The 12,287-nt window shown below is 38.3% G+C and overlaps 3 protein-coding genes and 1 long non-coding RNA gene across 16 annotated transcripts in view; 2 read left to right on the forward strand and 2 right to left on the reverse strand.

Annotated features, from left to right (window-relative positions):
* The first annotated feature begins 218 nt into the window (after window positions 1-218).
* On the forward strand, window positions 219-1,561 carry LOC131692875 (uncharacterized). Its single transcript, XR_009306094.1, has 3 exons — window positions 219-424; window positions 511-658; window positions 1,069-1,561. It is a non-coding gene; the product is annotated as an uncharacterized LOC131692875 (long non-coding RNA).
* Window positions 1,562-3,680: 2,119 nt separating this feature from the next.
* On the reverse strand, window positions 3,681-4,765 carry LOC131691968 (large ribosomal subunit protein uL2m). Its single transcript, XM_058978773.1, has 2 exons — window positions 4,218-4,765; window positions 3,681-4,162 (listed from the first exon to the last, which is right to left on the reverse strand). The coding sequence occupies exons 1-2, from the start codon at window positions 4,690-4,692 to the stop codon at window positions 3,744-3,746; spliced, it is 894 nt and encodes a 297-aa protein (XP_058834756.1). The 5' UTR covers window positions 4,693-4,765; the 3' UTR covers window positions 3,681-3,743.
* Window positions 4,766-7,188: 2,423 nt separating this feature from the next.
* LOC131691969 (gamma-glutamylcyclotransferase-like) lies at window positions 7,189-8,509 on the forward strand. Its single transcript, XM_058978774.1, has 4 exons — window positions 7,189-7,312; window positions 7,544-7,663; window positions 7,758-7,879; window positions 7,936-8,509. Exons 2-4 carry the CDS (start codon window positions 7,606-7,608, stop codon window positions 8,365-8,367), a joined length of 612 nt encoding a protein of 203 aa, XP_058834757.1. The 5' UTR covers window positions 7,189-7,312; window positions 7,544-7,605; the 3' UTR covers window positions 8,368-8,509.
* Window positions 8,510-9,405: 896 nt separating this feature from the next.
* The window catches only part of LOC131691964 (uncharacterized), a 50,608-nt gene continuing 47,726 nt past the window's right edge, over window positions 9,406-12,287 (reverse strand). For 11 of the 13 annotated variants that reach the window (XM_058978761.1, XM_058978760.1, XM_058978762.1 and 8 more), the window contains one exon: window positions 9,406-11,173. In XM_058978761.1, the coding sequence (XP_058834744.1) occupies window positions 10,010-11,173 (1,164 nt within the window). In that variant the 3' untranslated portion in view covers window positions 9,406-10,009. The remainder of the gene's footprint in view (window positions 11,174-12,287) is intronic. The other 2 variants (XR_009305889.1, XM_058978769.1) reach the window with 2 other exon arrangements.

The raw sequence follows: 12,287 nt of genomic DNA on the forward strand, positions 1-12,287 counted from the left end.
CTGTGCCATGGATCATTTGGCAGGGAATGGTAAATAAATCGAGGAGATTGCGTTCCTTAGAATTATGAATGGCTTTAATCCATTATTATTCAGTTACCACCACTTTCATATGACACTAACTTTTACTTGCCTAAATGTTTTGTGACAGTCGTAAGTCCTCATCTTAGATAAAAAACGTCTACAATCATTAGTTTTTGAAATTAGTAAATTGTCTAATTAAAAATTTCCGAATGTTCTAAAAATTATCGCATAAAAAATTATCGTAGGTTTGGATTCGAACCCAAGCTAACTAGGTTCACTCAAATCTATAAAAGGCTAGTGTACTCTTTGTACAGACTCTATTCAGCAGCCTAGACTTTTCGGTACATCGGTGAAATCATTCTATAGGTTTGTTCCAGTTCCAGTGTTTGAAAGCATTCTATAGGTTTGTTCCAGTACCAGGAGAAACTGGTAGTAATCCAGAGAAAATCGTTCCTGTATTATCTTCTTTTCTTTTTCTTCTTCTGGTAGCAAATCGGAGTGAAAAGGAGGAAGAATTTTTTGCTCCAGAGCAACAGGGAGTGACTTCCGTGTACTGGAACAAACCTTATGTATGCAAGATTGGTGCAGACAGTAAGCTAAGTGTTTAGTATTCGACGGGTTGCTGGATCGGATACAGGTACGTGATAGGATATCCAACAAGGAGATACCATTTTTCTCTAATTGTAACGTAACACTAATAAAAGAATATGGTTTCCAAAGAGATTGATTGCGTGTGTAACTAAATATCTTTTTTAATAATTTTCCTAAATGTCCTTTTTAATAATTTTCCTATGATAATTCAGCTGAATCGCGGTCACGAAAAGGTTTATTGATAAAACTGAACTGTGGTTTTCTTCAGGCTGCATACATGCTGAAGAATTGTTCTTTAATGTGTCTTAATTAGATAAGCTGAATAAATTCTCCAAATCCCAGATGTTTAAGGGTGGAATAAACGATATATGATTACACGTATACCTCCAATGTTCAGCTAGACCTGAATAAAGTAACTGTTAAAACGATTATAAAGCCACGAAATGTTTGTTGCAGCTAGGGCCGAGGTGGTGGCTCATACATCCTTGACCTGACGGACAAAACTATGGTGCCTTGAGCACAGGCAACGCAGGTCCAATGCCATCATTGAAATGATAAGTTCTGCGTTTGAGATGCACTTCCCCCGGTTGCCAGACGAATACCTGTAATTATTGCTTGTTACCTTGTATGCATAAATCTGATTGTGAGTCCTGTGGTGGTGTCTACGTGGAAGGCGTGAGTCTTAGCGTTGGAGTCTAGGGGTGCATATCTATCTGTATTGGCGTGGACGTTTACTAATTATGTAGTAGTGTGATCGCGAAGGACTCGAGCATTTGAATGCTAGCGTGTTTCTAACTTTGCGTGCATAAATTCTATTTTAGATTCGTGTGGCCATTTGCATATTCGCGTGTATTCTTGAACGATCGCGCGGGGCCCGTGAATCTGACAATTAATTTTAGTGTATGGTAAATGAACGTGTTGTCTGTGTGAATATGAGCATCATTCTTGATTGGTCCAACTGAAGGCATGAGTCTAGGCTGATCGAGAGTGTAGAATTCTGAATGTAGCCGATCCATGATCGCGCGAGCTGTGGGTTAATGCTTGAGACCGCGGTTGTAAATTTATAGGTGCTGAAAAGTTCACTTAAGTAAGGGGGTATTTTAATGTTGGTGAAATTGCGAGCGTAGGTGTGTGTGGATGATTGAAATTGCAATGTAAGTTCGCGTTTGTGACCAGGTTTGTGTTATCGCGTAAGCTAGGGGCGTTTTGGATGAGAGATTGTGAGTGTATATGGGAGAATATGCAATTGATTGTGTTAGTGAGTATTAGTATGAACCTAACTAAAGACTTGTAACTATAGTAATAAAAGAAAAAAATAACATGCCGAATATTTCTGTTTTTTTTTGAGGTCACTAACCGTGCATTGAAGAAAGCCTAAAACTCTGAACTAGTCCCCGTCGAGTCCAGTTTGTCCGTCTCGTCCTGTCGTGTCTGGGGCTTCCAGGTTACATGCATTCACCAGACGAGACTAGCTTATGTCCGCTTACTTGTGCACTAGTTTCATAGAATCGAGGCGATCATCGAAATGATAGATCCTACCAGTGAATGCACTTGGCCCTGTCACCTGTCAAGCATTTGTGTAGTTGTGTGTGTGTATGTGTGTGTGGTGTTTAGGTGTGTATGGGAAGTCTTGGGCGTTGATATATGTGTGGTGTCTGTAAATAATATGTTAATACGAATAATATGTTATATGTTAAAATAAGAAATGTGTAATATACTACTTGCAGTTTATTGGTCGTTCCGACTTACCTGATTCTATTGAGTATGAGAATACATCTCCATTGTTCTAAAACCTGGCGACGTCTGATGGCAGAGAAGAATCATTGTTGGCAGCAATGTTGCGCTTCTTGGTTGTATGAGCTCGAAAAGGTCATCAGAAGAATATGATGCATGAGACCGAAAATAAATAAAAATAAAATAAAGAGAAGAGTTAGTATTGTTATTGAGTATTAATAATATGACGAATTGCAAGAAAAAATATGAAAAGAGATTAGCTAGAAGCGCATAAATTGACTGATATTTTTTGATATACATGAATAGTGGAAAAACAAATTAATAGAAGTAAAACAAAAACAGACTAATGATATAGAGGAAAAGAACGGGATGGACGTATTTAAATTTGCTTATATTTGGGAACACTTTGTTTGACGGTTTGGTTCGCGTGGATGATGGTTCTTCAAGATTACTAGACAGATTTTGAACATTTGAATTGATATGGTCCCAATAATTTGTATAGTATACTTAAATTTTAAATTTAATGCATTGTGCAATTGAAGGATGTTTTCTTTAGATTTAGATTTGAGTTGGTGTGATCCCAATACATTGGCTAATTCACTTAAGTTTTAAAACATTGTGCAAATTGAAGGATATTTAATTTAGATTATATGTAATGAACCATTACCCATATGATACTGCATCGGTCTAGATCTATAGTTGAATAATTCAATCTGCCAGTCGTCAGGGTATCCCTTTGCTTCTACCCGAGCAGTGTCTGACAACAAATTGAAAACTAAACTTGATGTTGTGATGTTCGGCAAATGATTACTCAGGTTGTTGTCGTTTTGGTCGTTTTAACGGTTAAAAGATCAAAATGGAGAGCAGCAAAATTGTCCTATGACATCAAACAGAAAACTAATTCTGCTATCAGTGAGAGTAAATTGAAAGCTCATCGAGATGTTGAAATTTTTTTGATAACAAAATATGTATCTCAATCTCTAAGCATAAAGAATTTTAGTCTGGAGTCCACCGCCAAGCTCACGATTTTGGTGTCCCGAAGGCTTTATAATAAACATGAAAATCTTTAAATAGTTTTTCGCAACAGAAATGCTTAAAATACAGGTGTTTAGGTATTGGATATTTGGACGGTTTTAGCGGTTTTCTATACGGTCAAACCGGTGCTCCAAACCCTATTTTGAAGTGCGAATCTATTATACACGCATGTCACAGAACGGTGTTATGAGATTCCAATTAAATATGATACAATCCCAGTTCCCAGTATCGACAATACTCCAAATAAATATCTTAATTTATTATGATTCGCAATCCTTCAATATAATTCCAGTTCCAGATTTGTGATATATAGTTGACTTTATTTTAGTATTGTACAATTAATAGAAATCTTTAGGAAGAAACTACAAATTTAATGTGAATTTCATGGCAGCTGGAGGAGGCTCAGAAGGAGCAGAAACAATCCGCATAGGCGGTAGTCTGCGAATTTTACGACCGTGTCGACCGTCTTTCCTCTGCCATAATCCTGAACGTGGACGGTTGCCCAATTCACGATTTCTTTGCGCTGAACCTATGGGCGTTTTATTGTGGTAAATATTTGATACCCGACCAACCGTCGCCATGCAGGTTTGCTTGAAAGCGAACTCTTGCTTAGAAGGAAGTTGTACTACCACCAGCTCACCAAATTTGCGGAGAATAGTACCATATGTGCCAGCCGAATGTATTAGATGACAAGGTTGTCCAGGATACTTTTCTAAGCAGTGTATTTGAGTTCCAATCTGAAGAGCGCCCAGCGGATAGGCATCACCTTCGTTAGCACGAACTGTAAAAAACAAGGGAGATTTAATAACTTCGCCATCTTTGGTTTAGGGACCAACCTGGAATTCTAGGAATTAGCCTAGAGGTTTTAATTATATCGCCAGCCTTCATATTCTCTGTGGCCAAAATGTACTTCAGATCGTTTCCGACCGCCACAAGGGCAACCTTTGCGGTACGGCATCCATCATGTATCACATCAATAACCTTTTCAGTTTGAGGTGGGCCCTCCACAGGACCATCGCGAACCCATTTAATCCAGTGAAATTTATGCTTAATACCACCTCCAATGCCCTTGGCTATCATCCTACCAGTTTCGGGATCCCGACCAGCCAAATTAGTCACGTGTAATGGCTCCACGGTGTACTGCTCCGGATAGTGTACAATTCGGCGATAAGCCTTTCCCAAACCAGGTTTCGGTTTATTCATCACTCGAGATAAACTTTCGGTCGAAATACCGGACACTTGCACAAGCCGAACACTATTTATGCCAGTATTTATGGCAAAATTTTTAAGTAATCTCGCCAACAATGCCATTTCAGACAAAACGGGATCAACAAACCTCAACCAAAGATATTTTATTTACGTCGTTTATGCAATAAATGTGTCAATAATTCAAGAGTACGTATTCAAAAGGTCTTAAGTGACATTCAGCTCGAACTCAGAAAATTCTCATCTATTGCGCACTTCCCACCAACCTGGACTCCGCACTTTTAAAGTGCGAGTGATCTCAAAACTGCGAGCTGTCAAAAAAACATGTATTTCAAGTGATAGAGATGGTACTTTCATAAGCAGACCAGTCGAACTAACCGGTCTATGAGAAGAATTCAATGGAAGAATGGTAAGTGCACAGTGCAGTTAGAATCCAGTTTTTAGTGCCACAAGCAATACAAAACAAAAATTTATGCATGAAAAAGGAATTGTTAATGTATGAGAAAAATTAATCACGATCAATTTGAAAAAAAAATAAAGACAATCGGTTCAGTGGTATTTCAGAAATCGTGATCACGGGAAAACCATTTTTTTTAAATCGATATTTCGAAATAATCGAGTTTAAAATTACCACTGCGCTTGGTAGACGAAGCACGCTTGGAAGCGCTGTAACTTTTGATCCATGTCTTGGATCTCTATAAAAATTTGGAAAAATATTCTCAAGGAGTTGTACTTTCAGATAAAGTAATAAAAAAAATTCGACTTTTTTAAAATAAAAAAGGTATGTAACTCCTTAAGCTTCATACATACAGTATACTGCCGTTATAAGCATATTTGTCCCATGTTCTATGGGATTCCCTATATACATGGGACAATTATGCGTAGAACGGCAGTATATATGCGTCCTTATTCCAATTTTAATATTGAGACACGAAAGCCTTTGAAATACTATATAGCTTCGCAGAACATCAGATTGCACTATCTCTTGCCATTGTATGGATGGGAGTATTACCTTCAATTAATTTTGATCACTGGCGCCACCATGTGATAGAATTCTGCATTTTTCAAATGAGAAAAGAAAATATTTTTTGCTACTCTACAACTTTGTAGAACATTCAAATGCTCCATCTCTTACCGTTATACAGATAGGAGTATTCCCTTTAAATTGCTTGGCTCACTACCGCCACCTTGCGGAGAAATCCTGAAACTTTCCAGTGAAACCAAAAAGTCCTCTACAACTTTGTGGAACATCATAACTTTCTATCTCTTATCGTTTCAGAGATATATGAGTTTTTCCTAACTTTGTCCCACCTTCACTCGTGGTTCACATACATGAGATAAGCGGAGTACGCCCTTTGCGAATGTAAAGCAGCAGTATCCAACTTTAAAAGTTAATAACTCTTTAACGGTTGGTTGAATTGTCTTGCAGTCTTCGACAAACTTGTTCAGAATATCTTCAAAAGCTTAACTCCTTCCTAGGTCAGTGATCTGAAATTTACAGCGACCTCTAGCGGCGATTTTGTGAAGTGCGAGTGTTTCCCCATACATTTTGGCCAAAAATCCCATACAAACTTTAAGCTCTTTGGGGGAGGGGTGAGGGTTAACCGATTTCGCTCAAATTTGGACAGTGTCATTTTTTCATGATTTGGAACGACGCTAGGGGGTGTAGGCTGCGAATTTTTTTTTTTTCATATAAATCATTGTCACCCTACTCATCATCTTATAAAATTATGGTTTTCCTTCATTTTCATAAACATTATTATTAACAAATTGATCGGTGATTTGGTGTTTAAAAGTTATTTTTTATCAATGTTTACAGAAAATATATGCACTATGACAGAACAGAATCAAATCAGCAACACTTTGCTTCCAGCACTATCTGTGAGCGGTTTCAACGTACACGGATACGAAAAACTACCAAAAGTTGAGCTCTTTTGACTCAATCTCGGGGTATCGTGGAATAAGGTAAAATTAGGTAAACCGTGTAGAAGGTAGTTTCCCCACAGACTAACAGACATAACACTATGAGGGAATTCCCTCAAAAAACATCGATCCGACAATTTTCCCAGAACACTAGCTCCACCTTTTATTCACAGTCCCAATCACTCATTTACTGGTGGGTTACCCCTCAGGTTTGGGAACAATTTTTCACTAGTGGTCTATCCCCCATATGCTTGTTCATATGTCAGTGGCACCATAATTTCAAATGTGGCCACAGTCCCAACTACAAATATATTTAAAATGACCGTTAAAGCGGGCGAAGCTTTGTTTTTGAGTGTTATGTCTGTTAGTCTGTGGTTTCCCTTTAACCACGGCAAAAATCACAACTCATTGAGAGGTTTCTTATACTCAACCTTGCGTTAAATTTACTTACATTTAAGTTTAATCTACTTAATTTTGAGTATACTTCAGAAGTACCTTATTCCATGACTTCCGGACTGAGTCGAATCTCTCTCTGTATGTTTTTGACAACACTCATAAGTCGGGATCTAACTAAACGACGCAAAACTCAAAACTACCTAAATTTAAGTTAAAAGAGCTTATTCTGTAGGTTGTTTTATTTTTCCGTGTAGAATCGCCAATAAGACAAGACGTGACAATCGGCTTCTTATTTTTCCTTCGACGTTCTTCTTTTCGCTATAGAGTGCTCTAGCGTCGAATGTATAGCTAGCTTACGTGTTATCAGCTTGATACGTTTAAATTTAATTTCCAATTTCAAAAAGAGGTTTGTATGTTTAGCATTACAGGCTAGTTCATAGTACATTTCTGGTATCTGCATATGTTTCAGTCTAGTTAAAATTCAATCATTAAATTATTCGCTATTTTTTGCTTCAAATGGTGCCAATGATTTAATATTACCCTTGGTATCCACATATCAGTAGGGTAAACAATATTATGTTATCTATACTTATACTTAGTTTTATTCTTGCGGAACATCTGATTCACAAATACGAAGCTCTAGAAATAAGGATTTTTTTTTCTTCTTTGATCGTTCATTGACCTGCTGCTTGAAATGAAATGCATCTTGGAATACCTTTGTTCTTGTCTAACATGGTTGTGTGGATAGTGACAATGGGTAAGCTTTGTATTAAGATTGATGTTATATTTAGAATAATGAAGATAATGCTCGAATTATGTTAAAAGATATATTAAATCGAATGTCCTTTCAGCATCTATCAATGGGGTGGCTACGAATACGTTCAATTATTTTGCGTTTGGGAGTAATCTTTGGTCGAAAAGAATACACATGGAAAACCCTACTGCTATTCGAAAAGGAATAGGATATTTAGAAGTTAGTACGAACGTCGCTTGTTGCTATTGTTTTGTTATTAGACGGTTCATTGTTAGAATTACAGATTGGACTTTTTCCATTATGCGGCTCGATGGAAAGGAGCTCCTGCCACTATTGTAGAATCCCCGGGTTACCGAGTATGGGGTGCACTCTGGGAGATCAATTCCACTAATCTACCAGATTTGGACAGACAGGAAGGTGTGCACAATCAAGTGTACAAGGCATTAACGCTACCTGTAGTGAAACCATCAGGGGATATACTGGAATGTCGTGTGTATCAACTTGTTAAGAATCCAGGTATTCAAGATTTCGAGGAAGAACAGCGACCATTCGAGAGGCAACCCTCGAAAACATACATGAAAATTATAATTTCCGGAGCTAAAGAATCCGGGTTGCCGGAAGAATATGTAGATCTATTGAAAATGATCAAACACAACGGCCATTCTGGAGACCCTCGTTTTGAGCTGGATTTGACTGTTGAAGACTGACATGGGCTTTGAACAATTAAAATAACGACATTTTCCAAATGTTTTATTTAATCTTTTCGAAACGAATTTCATTTGTAACTAAGCTAATGAGAACATTATTTAATAAACTTTACAATACCGTTGCTAAACGGCGCTTTCCTAATCCTTGAATACGTACGATTCAATAATTAGAAATATCATTTGGAAAAGAAGTCTACAATCTATTCTCATATAATGGCAATCTCAAAATAATGCTTTGAACCGAGGATACTTGTGCTGTTCTACCACCGTATAGTTAATGTGCCGTATAGTCTCCTAAATCAGGGGCCCATTCTCAGTCACGTCACCTAGTAACTAGAAGAAAATTTCCTTCTAGTAACTAGTGGGGTTTTCGATTGATTGACATCGGTGTAGTGGAGTGCACTGAAACTGCACCGTTTTTGCACTTTCTAGCAGAAGTTCAGAAAACTGGGTATGTTCCATTGACACTTCTGCTAGAAAGTGCAAAACCAGTGCAATCCACTACACCGGTGTCAATCAATCGAAAATCCCATAGGTCACGTGACTGTGAGAATAGGGCCCCTAAAGGATTGTCAGTAGAAGTGCTGCACAGGAGCATCCATAATGGCTCCGTTACGGGATGTAGTAGCAAGGCGTTGCTTTCATAAAGTTAATAAATTTTATAATATTCTCAGAATCTTTGATGCAAAACAAGTCTTCAACTGACTATACTACCCATGATCGCATAGTTGTTCCGTTTTCTATGGGATTTCCTATCTTTATGGGACTGATATGCGATCATGGGTAGCATAGTCCAAACGAACAAAATATGTTAGATGTATGACATATTCATTGCCTCAATGTTTGGCTGTGAAACAATAATTTGATGTAAAAATAAACTTGTAATCATATTATTATTCTGTTTTTTCTGGTTGTCATTCCGTTTTTTCTTAACAATCCGAAAAGCTTCGATGGAAAAGTGAGTATTGTAAAAGAAAGACTGCAAAACTACAGTGTGATTTTGGAATTTCGGATTAAATTTATCGTACATGCTTTTATTTTCATGTTCTTTTATGTATATATTCTATGCTTCATAATCTACATTCTTAATTGAAGTCTACGTGAAAACAATTACGCGTGATGAGATAAAGGAAACAATGTTTCATGTTATTAGCAAAAATTTATACAGCATTGCATGAAATCCGTCATCGACAAGTGTATTTTATGCAACTGAAAGGAAAAACGTAATTTGTTTAAATATTTCCGTAACAGCGTTTTTTGCTTAGATACCACAAATTGCCAATCCAATCACCACTTCTAGTGTCCGAAGCTTCAACCATAACGGCTCCATCTAGACGCAATTTCAAGAATAACATTCCTATAAAACAGAGGGCAGGAGATCTCCAATCGAAAAACAATACAAGCGTTCGTTCGACACGGATTTGCAGTGACAATGAATTTCTATGTACAGCCTGGGCAGCATTGCTTCCCATCCTTAAAATAACTTTCCGGTATGTGTCTTACACCTAAATGGAACTACGCTGCAGTACACATAGAAAAAAATGTGAATAACTATCACTAGATGTCAGTATTAAAACGATGCGAATTCTGATTTGTTTTGTTTCCATTGCTCTACTGGGTTGACGTATGTCAACCATCGAGTTTAAGGTAGGTCGATCATTCCTTGTTTCCAGGTGCTGGTGAAGGGGATTTTTAAAACTTTCAGTTTTGTTTTGGGGAGTGACCGATCGAGAATGTTGTTGACGGTTGTGAGGGGAACGATTTCGACCTGAGCTGGTGTATCGGGCGGATTAGAACTGTTTGCAATGGGAATTTCGTCTACACCAGGTACTGGCTTCAAGATTGGTATGCTTTCACCAGGGCTATTTTTCTGGTCACGATTCTTCGTATCGCACTGATCTATATAGAGTTCGGTAACTCGTAGCAGTTCTACCGTTACCGTCCAAATAAAGGTTTCAAGAGTGTCCTTCAATTTGGACACTCCACTCAGCACCATGTGATTTGTAGCCGCAGATTGCGAAACGTAAGTTGGAATCAAAAGCAGTTTTAGAATGTTACTACATTTGTTAATGTGCTTGTCAAAACCAACTTTGACATCACAGTTTATCAACTCCAGTTGAGTCAGGCTGGGAACTTTCGCAATACCATCAAGCACAGTAAACATGTGAAAGTTTTCTTGACCTTTCTCCAAACGTAACCGCTGCAATTTTGATAGCCTAGGTAAAATGTCGGCAATGTTCTGACCGATTTCTGTACATTCACCCAGTTCAAGTGACTCCAAATTCATCAAATCGCCCAAAGCATCTATCGAGGATGATCCCAACTTTTGGATAGATGTCAGTGAGAGATGCCGTAGATTAGTCAAGAAACCGAGCTGTGAAAGGTCACTATTCACTGACACAGCTGCAGAAGATTTAAGTCTCAGTTCCTGAAGGTATCGTCCGTGTTCGAAATTGGAGAAATCCATAGGGTCATTTTTAATTGCCAGTGCATTGATCACTTTAAGATTCGGATTTGACTTCAGAAGATTACCAACCACATATGACGAACACCGACAGAGATCGATTCTTTCCAGATGCTCAACGTGAGAAATATTTTCTGCAAAACTCTTCCACATCTCGTCACTATTGCCAGAGATCAGCATTTTTCGCAAATCCAAATGTTTAGTACCATTATTCCGGAGGGTGTGCGCCAGCCCAGTCCAATCATTAACGTGTGAATTCTTCATACGTACAGTTCTCCACAGCCGGGGATGATTCGCTACTTGGTTCCACATTCGACACACACAGCTGGCTCGCAGAAGTTCCTGGAGAATAAAAAATAGAAGATGCAGTTCTGTTAAATTGACAAGCGGATTTTTGTGGAACGACAGCAATCAGTTTGAAACAAAGATTTGAAAACACTCGAAAACTAGATTTGAAACCATTTCAAACTCTCACGATTCTCTAAATGACAGATGGTGTGCATCTCAGATATGCAAAGTGAAAAACCACCATTCGCGAGAAAATAAAGTAGCATCAAGCTGAAACATTCGTGGTTTCCACTAAATTGTGACTTAAGATAGGTCTCGGGATGCCAAGATACCACGTTGATTTGTGGTGTTAGGATATCACAAGCCTTTAGGAAATCGTTGTCTTTGTAACCCTTGTTCGATTCCTTGAGGACCCCTTGCTAAGTACGCATGGATTAAACTCAGCCGGATACAATAGCGATGTGCGTTGAACGTATATAGATAGAACATGAGCCTGACACGTGCCCGAGCCAAAACTCTACATGAGTACACGAATCGAATAAGCTTTTGTACAAACGATGTGTAAGCCCCATCCAGATTAACCTATCACGATATCCGAAGGACCTTTGGTCATTTTTAAAAGCGAAGCGAAAGTATTTCGAATGTTCGCTGCGGACGTTGATTCTGATATGAGCTTTTTTCAAAAGAATGTTCCTACATGGACCTAAGCTGCTAGGATCCAGGGTCCGAACGAGCCCGTTTCATGATAGTTTTTGTTTTCGAAATCGTAGGCGCAGGTATGCGTGAATGATCATGATTGCATGCTCGCGTTTCTGATCAGGTTTGTATTATGGTGAAGGGCACGAGCGTTTGCACGCTTGATCGCGTGATTTTCGTGTCACTTTTCCAGTCTCCGCTGGGATGTTGACTATCTTGCTCCGCGCAAACCAAGCCTAGAGGCCGTTTTATATTTGGTGACAGAACCTCTGGTTTTCTGCCCCCTTGTTATAAGAAGCAACCAAAACAGAGCTTTCTTCTTCATTTGCAGCATCTTTTAAACGTTCGTCCGCTGACTTCTAATAGGCAAACTTTTTGGAAGGCGGAATTTCAAAAAGCGAACATTTCAAAAGGCAAAATTCCGAAACACAAACCTTTTCATAGTGTATAAAAACTGAATTTTCTTTTCAAA

This window comes from Topomyia yanbarensis, chromosome 3, assembly GCF_030247195.1.
Source record: "Topomyia yanbarensis strain Yona2022 chromosome 3, ASM3024719v1, whole genome shotgun sequence".
NCBI classification, from domain to species: Eukaryota; Metazoa; Arthropoda; class Insecta; order Diptera; family Culicidae; genus Topomyia; species Topomyia yanbarensis.